At 40.9% G+C, this 19597-nt stretch overlaps 1 protein-coding gene across 2 annotated transcripts in view; it reads left to right on the forward strand.

Annotated features, from left to right (window-relative positions):
• CDH13 (cadherin 13) overlaps nucleotides 1-19597 on the forward strand; it is a 405453-nt gene that overhangs the window by 162020 nt on the left and 223836 nt on the right. For both annotated transcript variants that reach the window (XM_081963468.1, XM_081963469.1), the window contains one exon: nucleotides 18071-18279. In XM_081963468.1, coding sequence (XP_081819594.1) covers nucleotides 18071-18279 — 209 coding nt within the window. The remainder of the gene's footprint in view (nucleotides 1-18070; nucleotides 18280-19597) is intronic.

The raw sequence follows: 19597 nt of genomic DNA on the forward strand, positions 1-19597 counted from the left end.
ATGCGTCTTTCTAGCAGGCACCCAAGCTCAGAAGTTCAGGCAAGGTGGAAGGTTTGTTTCAAGCCTTCTAAATTGTGCCTGAGTGGAGAAAAAAAAAGAGAGAGAAGAAACATGGGCTTACAAGGATCAATTTAAAAGCTGCTTCTTAGAAAAATGGCACAGAGGAAGGTCAGGCCCGCATCGTTCATTGGCTTTCAAAAGAGTTCAGATTGAGCACAGTCAGAACTCTGAGCTTTTACTCAAAGCAATAAAAGTTTATTTTATTTCCTATTCTCCCTCCTAATGGCCGCTATTACTCAAAAGCTATTCGGCTATTTTGTAGTCAATAAAAAGTTCAGAGAGGTGGCTCTCCTCTCTGTATGCTGTGTTAAAAATAAAAAAAGCAAAGCAAAACAAAAACGGAAGCACTTACTAAATTGCTGCCAAAGTAGAACTTCCCGGGTCTGCCCGAGTGGGCAAACAGCTGGATTTCTATTGGGACAAGAGGCAGAATTAGCACAACCCTCACCCGAGGGCATAGCTTGTATAAAACATCCTCCTCTTTGGAAAATGTGTCGGATTTTGCACGGTAGCAATAAATCCACCAGGGTGGAAGGTTGTGTACACTTGTTTTTCCATGGGAAGAGTTTGTTCTAGAGTCACCCAAATACAAGGGTGAGCTTGGATCTTGGTTTTTATTTTTATTATTCTTATACTTTTTTCATTAAACATAAAACTCAGTCAAGTGAGTGTCCAAAAATGCATCACAAATACCATTGAGTGGTGCTAATGATTGATACGGGTTGCTGCCAGGTATCAACCAAGTACCTTCTTAAAATATACGATGTTCCTAGTAGCACAGCTTTTTTTGCAGTTCCACTGCTCATATGTCAAAGACTACTTGTATTCGTTTTTACTATTGTAATCAACATTCTTAATCAAAGTTATTATTTTTTTAAAAGCACTTAAATCCCATTATTTCTGCACTGATTAACAATTCCAACTATAAAACTAAGGATGCAGAATGGAGGATACAGAAGTAACTGGTGGATGCTCTGTTCCTGATAGGTACCAAAGACTTCAAGTGTTTGCCTAAATCTATGGGAAAAGCTTAAAAGGGTCGCAGTGAAGCACACAAAAAAATGGATAAGAAAACAGTTTATTTTACACAGAAGAGAAGAGTGCTTTTAAGTGTAGAAAGATCTGTGGAGAGTAACAATTGAGAGACGCAGTGGAGGCTATTGCCATAATGGAGCAAAGCTGTAAAGACTATTTAGCTAAGGATGCAATAATAGGCATCTAACTAAATAGCATCATTATCTTTCTCTTTTGTGGTTTCCTTTTCTGTGGAGAATCACCAGGTTGGCAACTGAAAGTTATGCAAATAATAAAGCCGAGAGGATTCCTTGCCTGTCTAGTTAGGTATATCGTTTGGAACACATTAGAGGCAAATAAGCAGAGATGCATGGCTGGAAGGGCAAACAAAAGAACCTTAAAAGTAGTTGTCTTTTCTATGCTGCTTCCTTTAACATTCAATAAAGAGCACATTAATTGCCACAAATCATTCTGCACCCAGAAAAAAAAGAGTTACTGTATTTTTCAGAAAATAAGATGCACTCCTCCTCCCGTAAAAGAGGGTGAAAATATGGGTGTGTCTTATACACTGAACGTAGCCCCGCCCACCTTCCGGCTCCCACCCTTTGGCCTCTGCCTCCCAGCAATTTGCCTCCTTCCAGCAAACAACAAATAGCCTGTTTCAGTTTCAGCTTCAGCACAGCCTGATTAGCACAAGCAGCTGATTGTCAGTTGGATCGGCCTCCCATCAGCTGTTTCAGGCTGCAGGGATTGCCATTGCCTATTGCCGCCTCTGTGTGCCCCATTTTTGGCCTTTGCATCCTGTTTTTGGCCTCTGCACTACTTGTTTTCAGCCTCCGCACACCCCATTTTCCACCTATTCCAATCCCTGGATCGGGCGGAAAATGGGGCGCACAGAGGTTGAAAATGGGGCATGTGGAGGCTGAAAACAGGATGTGGAAGCCGAAATTGGGGCGTGTGGAGATGGCAATAGGCTGCATTGAAACAGCTGCCTGCAGCCTGAAACAGCTGATCCTCAGGAGGCAGATCCAACAATCAGCTTCTTGTGCTAACCAGGCTGTGCTGAAACTGAAACTGGCTATTTGCTGCCAGGAGGCAAATTGTGGGAGGCAGAGGAGGCAGATTTATTTTCTTGTTTTCCTCCCCAAAAGTTAGGTTAATCTTATACTTTGGAGCATACTTCCAAAAAATATGGTACTTCTTGTTCTCCAGAAGAAACTGAAAAGCAGAATAACTCTGGATGAGAGCACTGTCTAACTGCCCTTGGCCTGATTTTCGGAACAAAAATCCCAGCTATGCCTTTTTGTTTCTTATTCTGACAGTTTCGTGGACTTTCCCAGCCTTCCTGAACTATGTAATTCTCAAGAGTCTTAACAAAAGAAGATAATAGAGCAGGAATTAAAACAGGGTTCAGGAGAACTGTTGAGATATTAGATGGGATTTGCTTGCATTTTGCGGTCAAAAGGAGAGAGCTACAAGAAGACTGGTCAACTGGTACAGAAAACTATTAATATCAGCAGACTCCATATTTCAAATCTCTACATCTATGACCTGTGTATGAAGGTTTCCAAGCTATGCTAGCTGAGTGGTTTAAAAAGCATGTAGCCCTGAAGCTGTAACACGATTCCTTCTTTTTCCTCCTTAAAAGGCAAAAGGCCTGGACAAATGACTTGAAGTTTGCCCATGGTACAAACTTTGTATTGCTTCAAAATAACCACAGTGAATTCCAGATAGTGGAACAAGCCCCATCAATTATTCAAGTTTGGAGACGGAGAACAAATCTTGCTAGATACCAGTTGAGTAGGGCCAAAGGAAGAGACCCAAAGACTATTTGGATATAGTGCAGGATCTTTTATCATATATCAAAACTCATGAGCGAAAATGAGATACTCCCTGAGTAAAGATTGCTATCAATTCCTGATTCCACAAACGTTTACATTTTACCAAAGAGCATCCCCCATATCTGTGTGTGTATATTCCAGCATAACTCTGGAACGCCTCGAGCAATTTCAACCAAACTTGGTACACAGATGACTTAATCTCTGGAGAAAAATATTGTGGGGGTAAGACACCCCTAACACTTCTCGGGGTGTGTGTTCTGTTAAGATACAACCTGTTGTGCCTTCAAATGGCTTCTACTGTACTGCCGTAAAATGTCTTCTACTGTAAAGTGCAGTGGAGTTGCTATGGTAATGGCTTCACAGTAGTCCACAAGGGGGATGCCTTTGGTAAGGGGGAAAGTCCAACATTAGAAATTATGTTTCCCAATTCATTCTTACCAGCATCTATAATAATAATTATACTTAGGGCATCTGCAACAATAGTTCGATTGATGGCATATGTTTTTCCAAGGCCACTCTATATCAAAGGTCTCCAACCTTGGCAACAGCTGGCTGGGGAATTCTGGGAGTTGAAGTCCATCAGGCTTAAAGTTGCCAAGGTTGGAGATCCCTGCTCTATATAGTGCACACACACACAAAGATTATGAGCTTGGGACACTTGGTGAGAACTAGCCAGGAATTTCTACTTCATTTTTCTTCTTTCTGAGTGATGGCCAGGAATGTAGTTTCAAACACCTTTGATCTGGGGCTCTTATAACCAAGAGAACTGATCAAGCAAAATATGTACCATGAATAATTCCGAAAACCTTCCCACAGCTGTTGAACGGAAATAAAATATTGCCAGGCATTTATGAATAATTGAAGGAGAAGTGATGCCCCTTTGGAAAGGGGATGGGTGGGCAACATAAATTAACAGTGATCTTATTAATTGATGAAAAGCAAAATCTAAATTAACTAGTGGAATGATTATGAATTATTCACTCAGGCCTGCTGTTTACTAACAAATGCATTGAGGGTGAGTTAGTAAAACGGCTGGGGAAAGAACAGAATATTTGGGATATCAGTTCTATAAATTCTGGGGAAATTGCCTTGTATTTAAGGAAGGCTTGTTAGAGGAAAGGATCACTTTGCAATGTCCAATTTAAAATGAAATACATGCAGCTTTAATGGAAAACGTTCGATGCTTAGTGTAATGTTGAGTTATACATAATTAATTTCTTTTTTAAAAAATGCTTGGGGAAAAGCTGTGAGAGTTACAAGAGAGGTAATGTTTAGCAAACCTCTACTTCCCCGAGGTGTCTTTCGGGAATGAGGTGTGCTTTTAATATGCAAGAAGCAATTGTACTAACTGGAAGCTGTTTTATGTTCTGCATGATGCTGGCATCAAGTTGATGAAAAGAGATTCTTGCAATGGAGGACAAGGTTTGTGAATTGAATAGAACAGAATAGAATAGAATAGAATAGAATAGAATAGAATAGAATAGAATAGAACAGAACAAAATTCTTTCTTGTCCAAGTGTGGTTGGACACACAAGGAATTTGTCTTTGGTGCAGATGCTCTCAGTGTACATAAAAAGACAAGATACATTCATCAAGAATCATAAGGTACAACACTTAATGATAGTCATAGGGTACAAATAAGCAATCAGGAAACAATATCAATATCAATCGTAAGGATATAAGCAACAAAGCTACAGTCCTGCAGTCATAAGTGGGAGGAGATGGGTGCTAGGAATGATGAGAAGACTAATAGTAATAGTAATGCAGCCTTAGTGAATAGTTTGACAGTGTTGAGGGAATTATTTATTTAGCAGAGTGATGGCATTCAGGGAAAAACTACACTTGTGTCTAGTTGTCTTGGTGTGCAGTGCCCTATAAGCATCGTTTTGAGGGCAGAAGTTGAAACAGTTTTCATCCAGGATGCGAGGGGTCTGTAGATATTTTCATGGCCCTCTTTTTGACTCATGCAGTATACATGTCCTCAATGGAGGGCAGGTTGGCAGTAATTGTTTTTTCTGCAGTTCTAATTATCCTCTGAAGTCTGTGTCTGTCTTGTTGGGTTGCAGAGCCAAACCAGAAAATTATGGAGGTGCAGATGACCGACTCAATAATTCCTCTGTAGAAAAGGGTGCAATTGCAAGCAAGACTATTAAACTGTGGTTTATTTTTTAAATTTTTGGGGGGTTGGCAAGTTAAAAAGAGTAGGCAGAATAAAACCAGAGTGGACTTGTGAGTAACACTGCCATAAATCAAAATGAAGAAAGGTTGTAGCTCCATGACAGAGATATTGTTCTGGGTATTGAGTCTCTAAACGGAGATTCTGTGGTGGGTGGGGATCTTGCTGTATCTCTTTATCTTTCACCTACATTGAGCAAAGTGTTGGGAAGATTCCAGCTAGGCTACAAGGAGAGGGTGAAGAGAGGACCTACATTGGAGTACTTGTGCAGCTGCAAGCGGCATCTCCCCCAAGATCCATGAAGAAGCGTTCTCTGGTTGCTCCCACAAGAAGTCAAACAGCCTGGTGAGATTCTTGTAATATAGGTGATAAGCAATAAAGTTGCAAAAACGTTTAGCTATTCATGACTTGCTCTGGTTGCTGGCACTTAGTTGTAGGAATGAAAATGTGGCTGACCTCATGATGTGGAAGTTGGAATATGCCAGATGGGGGGAAAATGAAGGGTCTAGATAGCTTAGTTGACATGACACTAACCCTTTAGCTACAGGCACAAATACATGTTAATTTGACCCTGTTAATGACCGTTCAACTGGCAATGTCACCAACATGGGCTTCTTGTAATATAATTGTATGAGACGATCTAGTCAAGTCCTGCAGTCTATATTAGTCTATATTAGTGCAGTATGCCTGCTGCTGTATAGGTGACAGGCTAATTGAGTCTGGGCCAGCAGGATGCTATATCTGGTTTACTTAAACACAAATTGAAATTGGCCACAGAGCAGTATGCAGAAAATGATAAACTGCTTGTTGCTTTCCTTTTCTGCTCTTAACAAGAAATATTAGCTGGTTGAAGCAAGCGTGGCACAATTTGAAACCTATTGTAATAGAATCTAAACCAGTGGTGAAATTCAATACTATCAGTTCTGTGGGCGTGGCTTGATGGGCATGGCAGGGGAAGGATGCTGCAAAATCCCCATTCCCACCCACTCTGGGGCCAGCCAGAAGTTGCATTTGCCAGTTCTCCAAACTACTCAAAATTTCAGTTACTGGTTCTCCAGAACCTGTCAGAACCTGCTGAATTTCTCCCCTGATCTAAACCAAAGAGCATATCCCACATTTGTGTAGATTACTGGAAGTTTTAAGAGCATATTGGGCAACCATTTGTTTGAAATTGTATAGGCTTTCCTGCCTGAGTAGCGTGTTGGACTAGAAGACCTCTTAAGATCCCTTCCAACTCTGCTCAAGGTTGACTCAGCCTTCCATCCTTCCGAGGTGGGTAAAATGAGGACCCAAATTTGGGGGTCAATATGCTGACTTTGTAAACTGCTTAGAGAGGGCTGTAAAGAACTGTGAAGCAGTATATAAGTCTAAGTGCTATTGCTATTGCTGTATATATCTTAGGTCTCCAACCCCTTGATCATCATCGTTGCTCTTTTCTGCACTCTCAACATCTTTTTTTTACTATTGTGGTGACCAAAACTGGATGCAGTATTCCAGGTGTGGCTACACCAAGGCTTTGTAAAGTGATAAACATCAGCTACATACATATCCTCACCTGGAGAACTTTAACAAGACAGGCTCTTTTAATCATGCCTTCCCTCCTCATGATTTTCCTAGAGGCATACAATTGGCCATGCAGAGAGAGTGATGCTATTTGGACCAATTCAGCTAAGCTTTTAGACACAACAGAGGTCAATTGGCAGCTTTTATGTCCCAATAGTTAAACGGCCACTGCATGGCCAGAAGCTATGTTGACTCCAGAGTTCCAGATGCTGAAGAAAGAGGACTCTTAGCTACACGCTGCTTTTTTTACAATGTTTGTCAAATTAAATGGGCAAAGAAAACTTTCACACCGATTGCTTCCCACCATGCTTTCCCTCCTTGAACTCATTGGAAAGAAGACAGATATCTGCTTCTCCTTTATTTATTTTTGGCTAATACCTCTTGTTAGCCCATCCTTTGGATGGCGTTCCTGTGAATGCAGGCAGGCTTCGACTTATGACCATAATTGAGCCCAAAATTCACTAAGGGAGTTTGGCCCTATTTTTTGACCTTCCTTGCAGTGTTTAAGGGAATCTGCTGTACCCATTGATCTTGCTGGTCAGAATGTCGCAAGAGGGGATTCCATAATCCCAGCACACTGCAACATTCATGCATGTGGGTCAGTCCCCAACTGTCTACATTTTGATGATGTAACCAGGGTGGGGTGGGAGTAAAATAAAATAAGAAACAATATGGAAATGATATTGATTGTAAGAGAAATATTTTAATCATTTTAAGACTAACATCAAAGCTGGTATTCTGCCAGTTTGCCCTGATTCGGGCGAGGATACCATGACTGACTAACATGTAAAAATTAGAGAATCGTTAAGAAATATCTAGGGAACATTCTGAAGTGTCAGAGTTTGCTGCAGAAAATCCAATTGCAGGAAGCACCCACAGAAAACTGATTCGGATGGATTCATTAACTTGTTCATATGCATAATAACAGATGAATGAATGTACAATACCAATAGTAGATTCTTTCAGTGGGGTAGAAGTTACAAGCAGGACACAAGTGGGAGAGAACAGTTAGTTTCATTTCAGAGTTCAGAGAAGACAGAGTAGTTTCAGTTTTGATTCTCAGCACAGACTCAGATCTGTTTAAGCTCCCATCGGCTGACTTAGTTGCTATGCCTATTCACTGGCTGGCCTTGTTACCATGTCTCTTTAAATTAGCAAGTTTAGAGTGCCTTCTTTAAACTACCCTACTGCTTCTTTAAAATATAATTCTGGATTGAGGAGGAGGAGGAGATGATGATGATGATGATGATGATGATGATGATGATGATGATGAATGGAGACACCTTGATGGTACTCGTAAATATCAAGTTATTACACATTTGCTGAGGGTAAAACTGTCTTCTAATAACCGTTTCGTTGACAGTTCTTTCCATTCAAGTCATTTCATTAGCAAGCATTCCTTCAGGGGGTCAGAGGGCAAAGTCATGACTTGTTTTGAGATCACAAATATGAATCTATCATGCATGTCTTCTCCCCCTCCCTCCACAACAACTAATTCTCCCTGTAAGTCAATATTTATTAAGTGGATACTACGATCATGTATATTTAGCCAGAAGCGAAATGCCACCCAAATGAGAAATGTGACAGCATGTAGAGACACACTGTCACTCGCTAACATTTGGAGAAATGGCAAGAGTTGATGAAGATGGTAAGGGAGAGGGAGTTCTTGTTATTCATGCTTTACAAAAGGTTTATAAGCATGAGCGACGACAAGCCAAGTCTAATTAATATCTTATCTTTTAAAACTACCTGAGGGATAATCATCATTAAGATGGTTTTAATGCCAAAGAAAGACAATATTATTCAAATAGCTCTCTGGTCTAAAATGTTGGTGGAAGATGGGTAAAGTCTTCTCCATTGGTGAGGTCAAGAAGTAACTTTTAGAGGAGGACAGGCAGACTTACTTTCACCTTTGAGGGTAAAGGTGAAAGTTCTCCTCGCACATATGTGCTAGTCGTTCCTGACTCTAGGGGGCGGTGCTCATCTCCGTTTGAAAGCCAAAGAGGCAGCTCTGTCCAAAGACGTCTCCGTGGTCATGTGGCCTGCATGACTAAACACTGAAGGCGCACAGAACCCTGTTCCCTTCCCACCAAAGATGGTTCCTATTTTTCTACTTGTATTTTTTACGTGCTTTCGAACTGCTAGGTTGGCAGAAGTTGGGGCAAGTAACGAGAGCTCACTCAGTTACGCGGTGCTAAGGATTCGAACCACTGAACTGCTGACTTTTCTGAGCCACTGAGCCACCGTGTCCCTCAAAGTATCTTCAGGGTTAAAAGACCTTCTTTAAATGAGAAAGAAGTTGAAAGAACTAAATTTTCTATGAAGCTATTGACTATTGATCTCCATATCTCCATGAGGTTGGTGTTAGAAGATGTAAGATCAAGGAAGGGAAGGGAAGGGAAGGAAAGGGAAGGGAAGGGAAGGAAACTTTTTTGGAGGTTGAAAGAGAAAAGAGAGAAAGAAGGATCCCATATTTTATGAAACATTTCCTTTAATTCCTTTTAATAGCTTTATTAGCCAATAGAGCTGGTGATGTGCTTGCATGCCTCTGTGTGTCTTTGTGTTGGGTATACATGGACTCATTTCCATTATTCCCTTTTCGGTGTTTGTGACTGACAACTCTTCCTTGCCCCCTCAGTGGAACTTTTGTTAGAAATGCAAAAAAAAAAAAAAGGCAACCCTAAAACCCATGTCTTTGTCAGGGACTATCAAAGGCCATGTTTGATGAGAATAGAAAATGTGTCGGGAGTGACTCTGAACAGAAAGATTACATGGCACGTCTTAAATGGCATTGTTCTCAGCTGTTGGATCTCTGATCCTAGGGTAGGAGTTGATATTTGAACAAAAGTTATGCCTTTTAGTAGCTATTAACATAGAGTCACCACAAAATAGCTACAATGCAGAAGGGGTGAAAAAAGGCCAACAATTAAGCCCCTGAATGTTCTCAAAAATAATATCAGTCCATCTAAGAAGCATAATTTTAAGCAGAAAGTAGGAACGGAGCCAGGTTTTGTTCCCATATGCTCCATCGTGCTAGTCTTGTGAAGAGAAGGACCAGGGGAGACATAAGAGCAGTCTTCCAGTATTTGAGGGGCTGCCACAGAGAGGAGGGGGATCAAGCTATTTTCCAAAGCACCTGAAGGCCAGACAAGGAATAACGGATGGAAACGGAATTTTCTGCAGTGAGAATAATCAGTCGATGGAACAGACGTTGCCTTCAGAAGTTGTGGGAGCTTCATCACTAGAGGCTTTCAAGAAGAGATTGGACTGCCATCTGTCAGAGATAGACTGGACTGGACTGGACTAGACTAGACTAAAAAAGAAAAGAAAAGAATAACAGAGTTGGAAGGAACCTTGGAGGTCTTCTAGTCCAATCCCCTGCTTAGGCAGGAAAGCCTACACCACTTCAGACAAATGGCTATCCAACATCTTCTTAAAAGCTTCTAGTGTTGGAGCATTTACAGCTTCTGGAGGCAAGCTGTTCCACTGATTAATTGTTCTAACTGTCAGAAAATTTCTCCTCTGTTCTAAGTTGCTTCTCTCCTTGATTAGTTTCCACCCATAGCTTCTTGTGCTTCCTCAGGTACTTTGGAGAATAGTTTGACTCCCTCTTCTTTGTGGCAGCCCCTGATATATCGGAACACTGCTATTATGTCTCACTTAGTCCTTCTTTTCATTAAACTAGACATACTCAGTTCCTGCAACCGTTCTTCCTATGTTTTAGTCTCCAGTCCCCAATCTTCTTTGTTGCTCTTCTCTGCACTCTTTCTAGAGTCTCAACATCTTTTTTATACCGTGGCAACCAAAACTGGATGCAGTATTCCATATGTGGCCTTATCAAGGCCTTAGTGGTATTAACACTTCACATGATCTTGATTCTATATAGATGGCGGAGGGTCTCCTGCTTGGGCAGGGGGTTGGACTAGATGACCTACAAGGCCCCTTCCAAATCTGTTAATCTGTTATCCTTTCAGAGATGGGAGATATTTTACAAGCAAAACATCCAAGGTAGGAATGGCTTAATACCTTCCTATGCAGGGGAAGTACTTGTGTAAGAAAATGACAGTTGTGAACGTGTGTTAAATAGAAAAAAGGATGATCCAAGCAGCTACTTAATGCTTCCAAAGTGACACAGTATGTGCCTTGGCAGAAGGGTGATCTTGAGCATAGATTAAAAACCGAATTTTCATGGAAATTCAATCCAGTTTATTTTCAGGGAAACATATCTGCTATCCACAGTCCTTTAAATATCTCTATTTCTCCCCTCCTTCCGAGGCGAAGCGGGACAGAGATATTATAGACCCCGCTTCAGAGCCTTACTCACATTGGGTGCTTTCCCCATGCTACGTAAATGATGAATCATGTTTTACCAGCAGAACAAACAAGTATTTTGGAAATAATACATCGGTATCGGGTAGCAGGTGGGAATTGACAAAGTCTTTTATTTGGGGCGATGTTTTCTCGGAGAAACGTGAAATAAATAGCCTTCCCGTAGATTTGTGCGTTGTGTTTTGTTTTGTTTTTTTTAAAAGAACGATTCTTGCATTGATGGCTTTTGTGGGTTGGAAAAAGGAGACAGCGAGAAGTGGCTTTTCAAGGAAATTGAGGTACTCGGCATCTCACGAACTTGTCTGTGCCGTTTTGAGATTTGACTCTGAATTGCAGGAGGCACCACTTTATGGCGGTATAATTTTTGTGTGGGGTAAGTGAGTTTTAAATTGCTTACAAGGGCTGCATTCGCAAAGACAACCAGTAAAATAACGCCCAAAATTTGGGCGCTTGGTAACCAGTATTTATGATGGTTGCAACATCCCAAGGTTATGTGATCGTAATTCATATCCTTCTCAGCTAGATGCCAAACAAGCAAAGTCAACGGCAGATGCTGGATTTGCTTAACAACCATGTGATTCACTTAACAACTGCAGAGATTCGCTTAACAATGTGGCAACACAGATTGTTAAACCAGGCGCGAATTGCTTACCCTTGATTAGCAAAATGAGAATTTTGATCCTATTTGTGGCCATAAGTCAAGGACTACCTTTAAATAAGGACGCGGTGGCTCGGGGCTAAGACACTGAGCTTGTCGATCAGAAAGATTGGCAGTTCGGTGGTTCGAATCCCTAGTGCCAGATAACAGAGTGAGTTCCCGTTCCTTGTCCCAGCTTCTGCCAACTTAGCAGTTGGAAAGCATGTAAAAATGCAAGTAGAAAAATAGGAACCACCTTTGGTGGGAAGGGAACAGCATTCCATGCACCTTCAGTCTTTTGTCATGCCAGCCACATGACCATGGAGACATCTTCGGACAACGCTGGCTCTTCGGCTTTGAAATGGAGATGAGCACCGCCCCCTAGAGTCGGGAGCGACGAGCACATGTGTGCGAGGGGAAACTTTACCTTTTTCCTTTAAATAGGTTGGGTTCATGCAACATGTGAAAAATGAAAATATCTAGCATGGGTTCACCATAACCAGTTTCATGTCCTGTACAAACAGAGCTACTTAGCTGAGTTGTGGAAGCTTACTGTCTGAATTGTAGAGATCTATAAAGCTTTAAGAAGCTTGACACGGCATCTGTCAAAACATCATTTTCCATTTTACTGTAAGCTTCAAGATTTTTCAAAGATACCTTTTCTTGAATCCAGTTCCAACTTGAAGCATCCAAGCAGAACAGAAAAACCACTGAAAAGATCCTAGTTCTACAATTATGAAAGCACACTGTTCTCCCAGCTTCCTTCTTTTCAAGGCAACCTTTCAAAATTTCCTTCTGATTGATATTTTTTCCTCAGACTTCCCAAATGTTCATGAACTGCTACAAACCCTTGCGGCTGAAAAAAATCAATATATTCCATTCCTTTTTTTTTGCCATCTGCGGCGTCCTATTGTAGCAATGAATCATGACATTATGAGGGATGTTGCAAATTTCTTTTACATCTCTTCTCCTCATAGGTAGCAGTAGCCCCTCGTCCACACCTTCTCTGGCAATACAAATACCTGGAAAAAAAAGATTTAGGATTTTTCACAGAATGTGGGACAAGATGATGTGGAGACAGGAGGGAAGCAGCAGAAACAAATAAGAATAAGGAGAAATGTTACTAAAATAAAAGCAAACAAGCAAACAAAGGAATGAAAATTGCGAGAATATCTGTGAAAATTCAAGATGGTGGCCAAGGCCACATAATCAAAACTGTGGAAGAGTTTGAGGTATTCAGAGTGTGACACATATAAAAAGTGTGCAGGATTTGATTGCGAAGTCCCGACCAGCATGTCAGGATTGTGCACGCATCACAAAAGATGTGGAAGAAATGATTTGGACCTCACATGGATTTAATGCCCTCTGCTGTTATTAAGGCACCATCTTTCTTTCAGATTTTCCATGAGTCTGAGGAAAAATGCCACCATTTTAAGACACCTTAATCCAACTCTTCAAGTGGCGCCATCTTTCTTCTGAAGGAATTTGTTGTGATCTCCATTTGTGGAGACCATTTTGAGAGAAATAAAGATGTCCCATTTTTCTGCCTTGGTTGCAAAGTGGTTACTCCTCAGGGAGTGGAATTCGCCCTTAAATTTTAACAACCAATCGATTCTTCCTATTTAATCCCAGAGAGATCCTTGGAATTAAATCAAGTCTTTCTTGGCATCACAAAAAGTGATCTTAAAACAATAGAGTTGGAGATGGTTCAACAAGATGGATAATGGTTTCTCACAGTCTTTTTCAACTGCACCCTTTAATATGCATTTTCTAATAACATTCATTTTTATGCCGTCTTGTTTATATTTGCAAGCAATTTTCTTAATATAACGCATGGTGGGTTTCGTATTGTATGTTTTTCTGATCAGTTCCTCTAATACCACCATGGAACTCATTTTTTAACTAGAAATTTGCATCACAGACGTGTGAAGTTTGGAGGATAACCAAGTGTTTGTTCTTATCTTGCTAAAAAAAACCCTGCCAAAACCCAATATTAGGTAATTGCACATTTTTTTTAATACGGTAAATATTCTCCCAATGAAAGGAAACAATTTTGCTTTAGAAAATAGTGTCATTTCTCAATGTCGGATAATGTTGGTTCTCTACTTTGTGTTTCAGAGCAAAAGTTGGGTAGTTTTTCATCATGGCTTACAGAAAACCATTTATATTTACTTCACTTCCATGAGATGGGATCCACAGCCCCACTGTGTGTCTAGATTTCATGCTAACGGAATGTCCCAAAAGAACTTTTTCTAAAAAAAAGGGGCTCCTCCTGGTGCCGTCTGCTAGACAATGCCAGCGGGCGACACCTAGGAGTAGATCCTTCTCTGTGATGGGCCCAACCCTCTGGAACGACCTCCCCCCGGATATTCGAACTACCACCGACCTCCGTTCCTTCCGGCAAAAGTTAAAGACTCACCTATTTCAATCAGCTGGCCTGGCACTTTCTTAGTTTTACCTCCCGGGGATTTATTCATTTTAATTGGGTTTGGGGTTTTAATAGTGATGTTTTTAGGATGAATAGATTTATTTCTTAGTACAGCCTATCTCCCCCTCCAAATGTATCTTAAATGTATTTTATTATTATGACTGGTTTTATTTGTATTGACTGTACACCGCCCCGAGTCTCTTTTTGGGAGAGGGGCGGTCTAAAAATCTAAGAAATAAATAAATAAATAAAATAAAGACAACTGGACTTTGTTTTTTCCCCTGAAGACGTTTGGCTTCTCATCCAAGAAGCTTCTTCAGAATTGAAGAAGCTTCTTGGATGAGAAGCCAAACGTCTTCAAGGAAAAAACAAAGGAAGTCCAGTTGAGAAAGCACTTTTGGGACAACGATGATCTGAATGACTGAGAGTCTCCATAGACATGTTAACAGAATCAAGTTGTGTTGGATTTTTAACAATTGTTGTGTCATTTAAACGTAGTTCCATGGGTTGGACTTTCCATGAAGTTGAATCAGAGTTCCAAGAATGAGTAAATAAATCAATAGCACATAAATAATTTGCTGGCAGATAAGCATTGTATTTACCTCAGAAGTTCACTGGAGGACCTGGCACCAGGTCTTATGCTAACAAAGTAGGAGTTAAGCAGCAGGCTTTTATAAAATATAGGTTGCTTGGGTTTTTCTTTTTCCCATTAGGAAATATTTGGCACAGTCCCCATGCTTTCCATCGTACATTTTGGATCTTGTTCTACACCATACGGCATATTCAACACAATAAAGATGTTCACTTGGCAGAAACGACATTCCGAAGAACCATATAGATGTCAATAAACGAAGAGTTTGCTTGCACAGAACTAAAACTTTCGGATCCAATTTAGTTCTATTTTTAGGATCTGGCTACAGCTGGGGGATAACTGCGTGTGAACTGAATTTTCAGCAAGGAAAAACAGTATTGCAATAAAGAACCCCATTATACTGTGGCTCATGTACTCCATAGGGTGGCTCAGTGGCTAAGATGCTGAGCTTGTCAATCAGAATGGTTGGCAGTTTGGCAGTTCAAATCCCTAGCACCATGTAACGGAGTGAGCTCCCGTTACTTGTCCCAGCTTCTGCCAACCTGGCAGTTGGAAAGCATGTAAAAATGCAAATAGAAAAATAGGAACCACCATTGGTGGAAGGTAACAGCTTTCCATGTGCCTTCGGGGTTTAGTCATGCTGGCAACAAGACCACAGAGATGTCTTCGGATAGCACTGGCTCTTTGGCTTTGAAACAGAGATGAGCAACGCCCCCTAGAGTCGGGAACGACTAGCACATATGTGCGAGGGGAACCTTTACCTTATGTACTCCATATTAATGAATGGATCTCCTTAACTACCTTTAAAGAACCTGACCATTAAAGGTTCCATCAGTGTCAGCATCCAAAAGTTCAGAAGTAGAGATATGTGTCCAGTTTCAATCAAATCATTTTTATTGTATTTTAGTGGGGGGGGGGGCAAAAATCTGATCACCTTCTCTTGAATTACATTCTCTCTCTTCTTCCTCAGTTTTCGTTGGTATTGCCTTAAAAGCTGTAACATTTCTCTAACAGTATGAGATTGACTGATTGAAGAAAAGATTTGTAGCTCAGAGTTGAACATGTGAGACTCTTGCGGTTCTCTGAGCTTGGTTGTTTTCTTGCAGGCATTTCATTACCAAGCTAAGTAACACCATCAGTGCTAAAAGGGAATGTGCCGTTAAGAAATATGAAGTATAAATACATAAAAATGTAATTTGCAAACCCCACTCTCTTCTAGTACTGATGATGTCATCTAGTTTGGTAATAAAACATCTGCAGGAAAAAAAAACCAAGTTCAGAGAGCACCAAGGATGAGATTTCTGTGCCAACATCATAAGTCAAGTGCCATCTTGCGTGCTTAAGACACTAAGAACCATACTCCCCTGCCCACCTGAATCCATACACTCTTCTCAAGGGCCTTGAAAGATGCAAATGTCCTGGGACATCTTGGGCTGTCTCAGAAGGAAGACAATTAAAGTCCAAAACTCCTAGCAGGCAAGAAAATGAGAAATACGCTTGGATTAATGAATTTCACGATGGAGTATGATGTTGCTCATTCGAAAGATGGATCAATTCAGCCTAAAATTGCTGAATGGCATCATCTATGGAGATTCTCCATCCTCCAGGCCGTGGTTGTCCCAAAGGTGCTTTTTCAAGAGGCAACTAGACTTTCTGGTTTTTCTTTGAAGATGTTTCACTTCTCATGCAAGAAGCTTCTTCAGTGTGTGTGTGTGTGTGAGAGAGAGACAGACAGACAGACAGACAGACAGACAGACAGACAGACAGACAGACAGACAGACAGACAGACAGATTATTATCTACCGATAAAAAAAGTCTTTGCAGATTCTCAGGCCTCCAGGTCATGGTTCTGTATCTCTGTGTGCTGAAAACTCAACCGCCCATTAGGGAGGTTCTCGAAGCTGTAGATGCGCTCTGCTTTCCATAAAGAAAAGCCCTTGCTGAACGTAATTACAGTAGCCTGCACAATAACAATTATCACACTGCTGAAGTGTGGAAATTCATATATTTAGGGAGGCGCTTCGATTGTGAAACCAATCATCCTACAGTAATTTCCATCAAAGTAACAGAATTGGTTCTTTAATATGAAGCAAAATTATTATCCCAAACTGCTTTTGTTAGCCTTAAGGATTTTAGATGGCCAGGCCAGGCCCCAAACCAATTATTCCATAATTATTTACTGAAAACATTTTGTTCAAGCCTGCTGTTTCTCACCTTATAAACCTGGAGTAACTACTCCCACAGTAGTTGCTATAATTCAAGTATGTTTAATCTAGTTTCCATTAATGTTTTGGTGAATAAATTTCAATCTGTAGCCTGCTGGAAGATGCCTTTTATTTGGTCTTGATCAGGTGCACAATAGCTCTGAAGCACTTAAGGTGCATAGATTGTATAAAGCCATTAAAGCGCCGCTTTTTGTTCTGGAGTGGATGTAATAATGTGTGAACCTAACCATCTAGCCTTTCTTTTTGAATCACCCAAGGACATTGAAACATGTTTTGTGACATTGCTGCTAAACGATAAAAGGTTATAGAGTTTAAAAACAAGATTATGATGGATATGCAGAATCAGGTTAGATACAAAGAAAATCGTATTGAATATAGGATTATATGTTAGTGTGAGACCAACCATTATGGTTTGTAAACTGTGATTTACAATTTAGCATTCTGTATAGTATGAGTCGTTTGGATAGCTGCTGGCACCCTTCCTTCCTTCCTTTCTTCCTTCCTTCTTTCCTCCCTCCCTCCCTCTCTCCCTCTCTCTGTCTATCCATCCATCCATCCCTGCCTCCTTCCCTCATCTTTTCCCTTCCTTTCTACCTTCCCTCCTTTCTTTTCCCTTCAGTGTCTCCTCCCTCCCTCCCTCCCTGCCTTCCTCCCTTCCTGCCTTCCTTTTCACCTTTCTTTCTTCCTTCCCTCTTCCCTTCTTTTCCCTTCAGCTTCTCGTTCCTTCCTTCCTAACTTCTTTCCTCCCTCCCTTCCTTCCTCCCTCCCTTCCTCCCTCCCTCCCTTCCTTCCTCCCTTTCTCCCTCTCTCCATCTGTCCATCCCTCCATCCCTGCCTGCCTCCCTTTTCCCCTTCCTTCCTTTCTTCCTTCCTTCCTTCTTTTCTTTTCAGCTTTTCCCTCCTTCCTTCCTTCCTCGATCCCACCTTCTGTACCTGCCTCCCCCTTCCTTTCTTCGTTCCCTACTCCCTTCTTTTCCCTTCAGCACCTCTTTCCTTCCTTCCATCCTTCCTTCCTCCCTCCCCCCCTCCCTTCCTTGTGGTTCGTTGTTATAGTACTGTTTACAATGATTAAAATTGAAAGCATTGAACCAGCAATATTCCAAATAAGGCCTCTAACATGAGCCAACTAACTATCAATGGCATGATATTTCATGGACAATTCTGACTTTGTTTCTTTCTTTCTCTCTTTCTCTCTCCTTCCTTAGTGGTATTTGATGACTGTCAAGAAAATCACAAATTGAACTTTGAAGTTTCCAGCCCAGACTTCAAGGTGGAACCCAATGGAGATTTAGTTGCACTGAGAAATTTATCAGATGCTGAGAGAGCTTTAGTCATCCGGGCACAGTCAGCCTGTGCAGAAGATACAGCGGAGGTATTGATTGTCGGCAGAAAAGAAAAATCTGGTTCTTTAAAGGTAAGACGGAAACAAACATAAATCAAATGCTGCGGATGATGTGCATAAATTAGTTGAGCGCACGGTGATACGATAAAAGAATTTTTCATTTCGGCAGTTGAACAAAACTATGGTGTTAACAAAATGACCAAACTATTTGCAGGAGATAAGTTTCTGAATCACAGAGGAAATTGTTCATATATTATGCAGGCGAAGCTATAAACTTATACACCCTTGTGGATACCAAATTAATTGGTTTTACTTCCAATTAAATGTATGGAGTTTTGGAGTGCATAATAAACGGGGCAAATTAATTGGACTTCATTTTACCTTTTAACCTTAAAGCCCTATCTGATTTAAATAAAGGCCTCTAAAATAGTAGTGGGGATCCGAATCCATAGAGGCTTATTTTTTTTTTAATTAAAAAAAAAAGCTTCAGAAGAAATTAGATTTGAATATTCACTGGAACATATGCTTTGATGGAGAAGGACATCCCTCTTTTTATTCCACTTATCTTATATCACTCTATGTAGCATTGGGTGCATGTGGAACGATTAATGTGTGGGGAAATCGGGCAGGAAAATTCTAGGAAGGCCTTCAAGCTTTAAATTTGGCTTATAAAAAGTGAAAGAAAGTGAGGTGGACTGTCCCACCATACGAAATGATGCAGCAGGATTTGGGAAAGTACTTTTTCCAATCATTTAACTTTATTATTAACTGGTGTGATATACATATCCACTGTAGGAGAAAAACAGGCTGTGCTGGAGGGTGGAGTTAAACACGTCATTAGCTTAGATTTGTTAACGTTGATACAAACAGTCCAAATCCAACTCCTCTGGAATACCGTTGACCCTTATCTGAAGCCAATTTAGTACTAAGTTTTTGTTTAAATGAATGTCAGGTGCAAAGGATGAAGACCAGGGGTGTCAAACTCACGTCGTCATGGTGGAGTCATGGTGGAGTCAGGTGATGTATCGCCACTTTCCCCCCCCCCCCTTTTGCTAAACTGGGCGTGGGCATGGCTGGCGCATGATAAATCTGACCCATGGGTTGTGAGTTTCACAGCCCCGATCAAGACCATATGTTAAGATTTAATGCTCAAAATCAGTTCTAAGATTTAATGCTCAAGTTTATACGCAAGAATCTGTTTGGTGTATCTAGGAACTGGGAGACGGTGAGTTCTAGTTCCACCATAGGGCACAAAGCCATCTAGATGTCATTGGCCAGCCCCCCCCCCCCCCTCTGACAGTCTTAGGAAGGAAGCTATGGCAAATCCCTTCCTAAAAATCTTTCCATGAAAACTTCGGGGCCATCACCAAGAGTCAGTAAGTCACCAAAA

Source organism: Natrix helvetica, assembly GCF_964273705.1.
Source record: "Natrix helvetica genome assembly, chromosome: 10".
Classification (NCBI taxonomy): Eukaryota; Metazoa; Chordata; class Lepidosauria; order Squamata; family Natricidae; genus Natrix; species Natrix helvetica.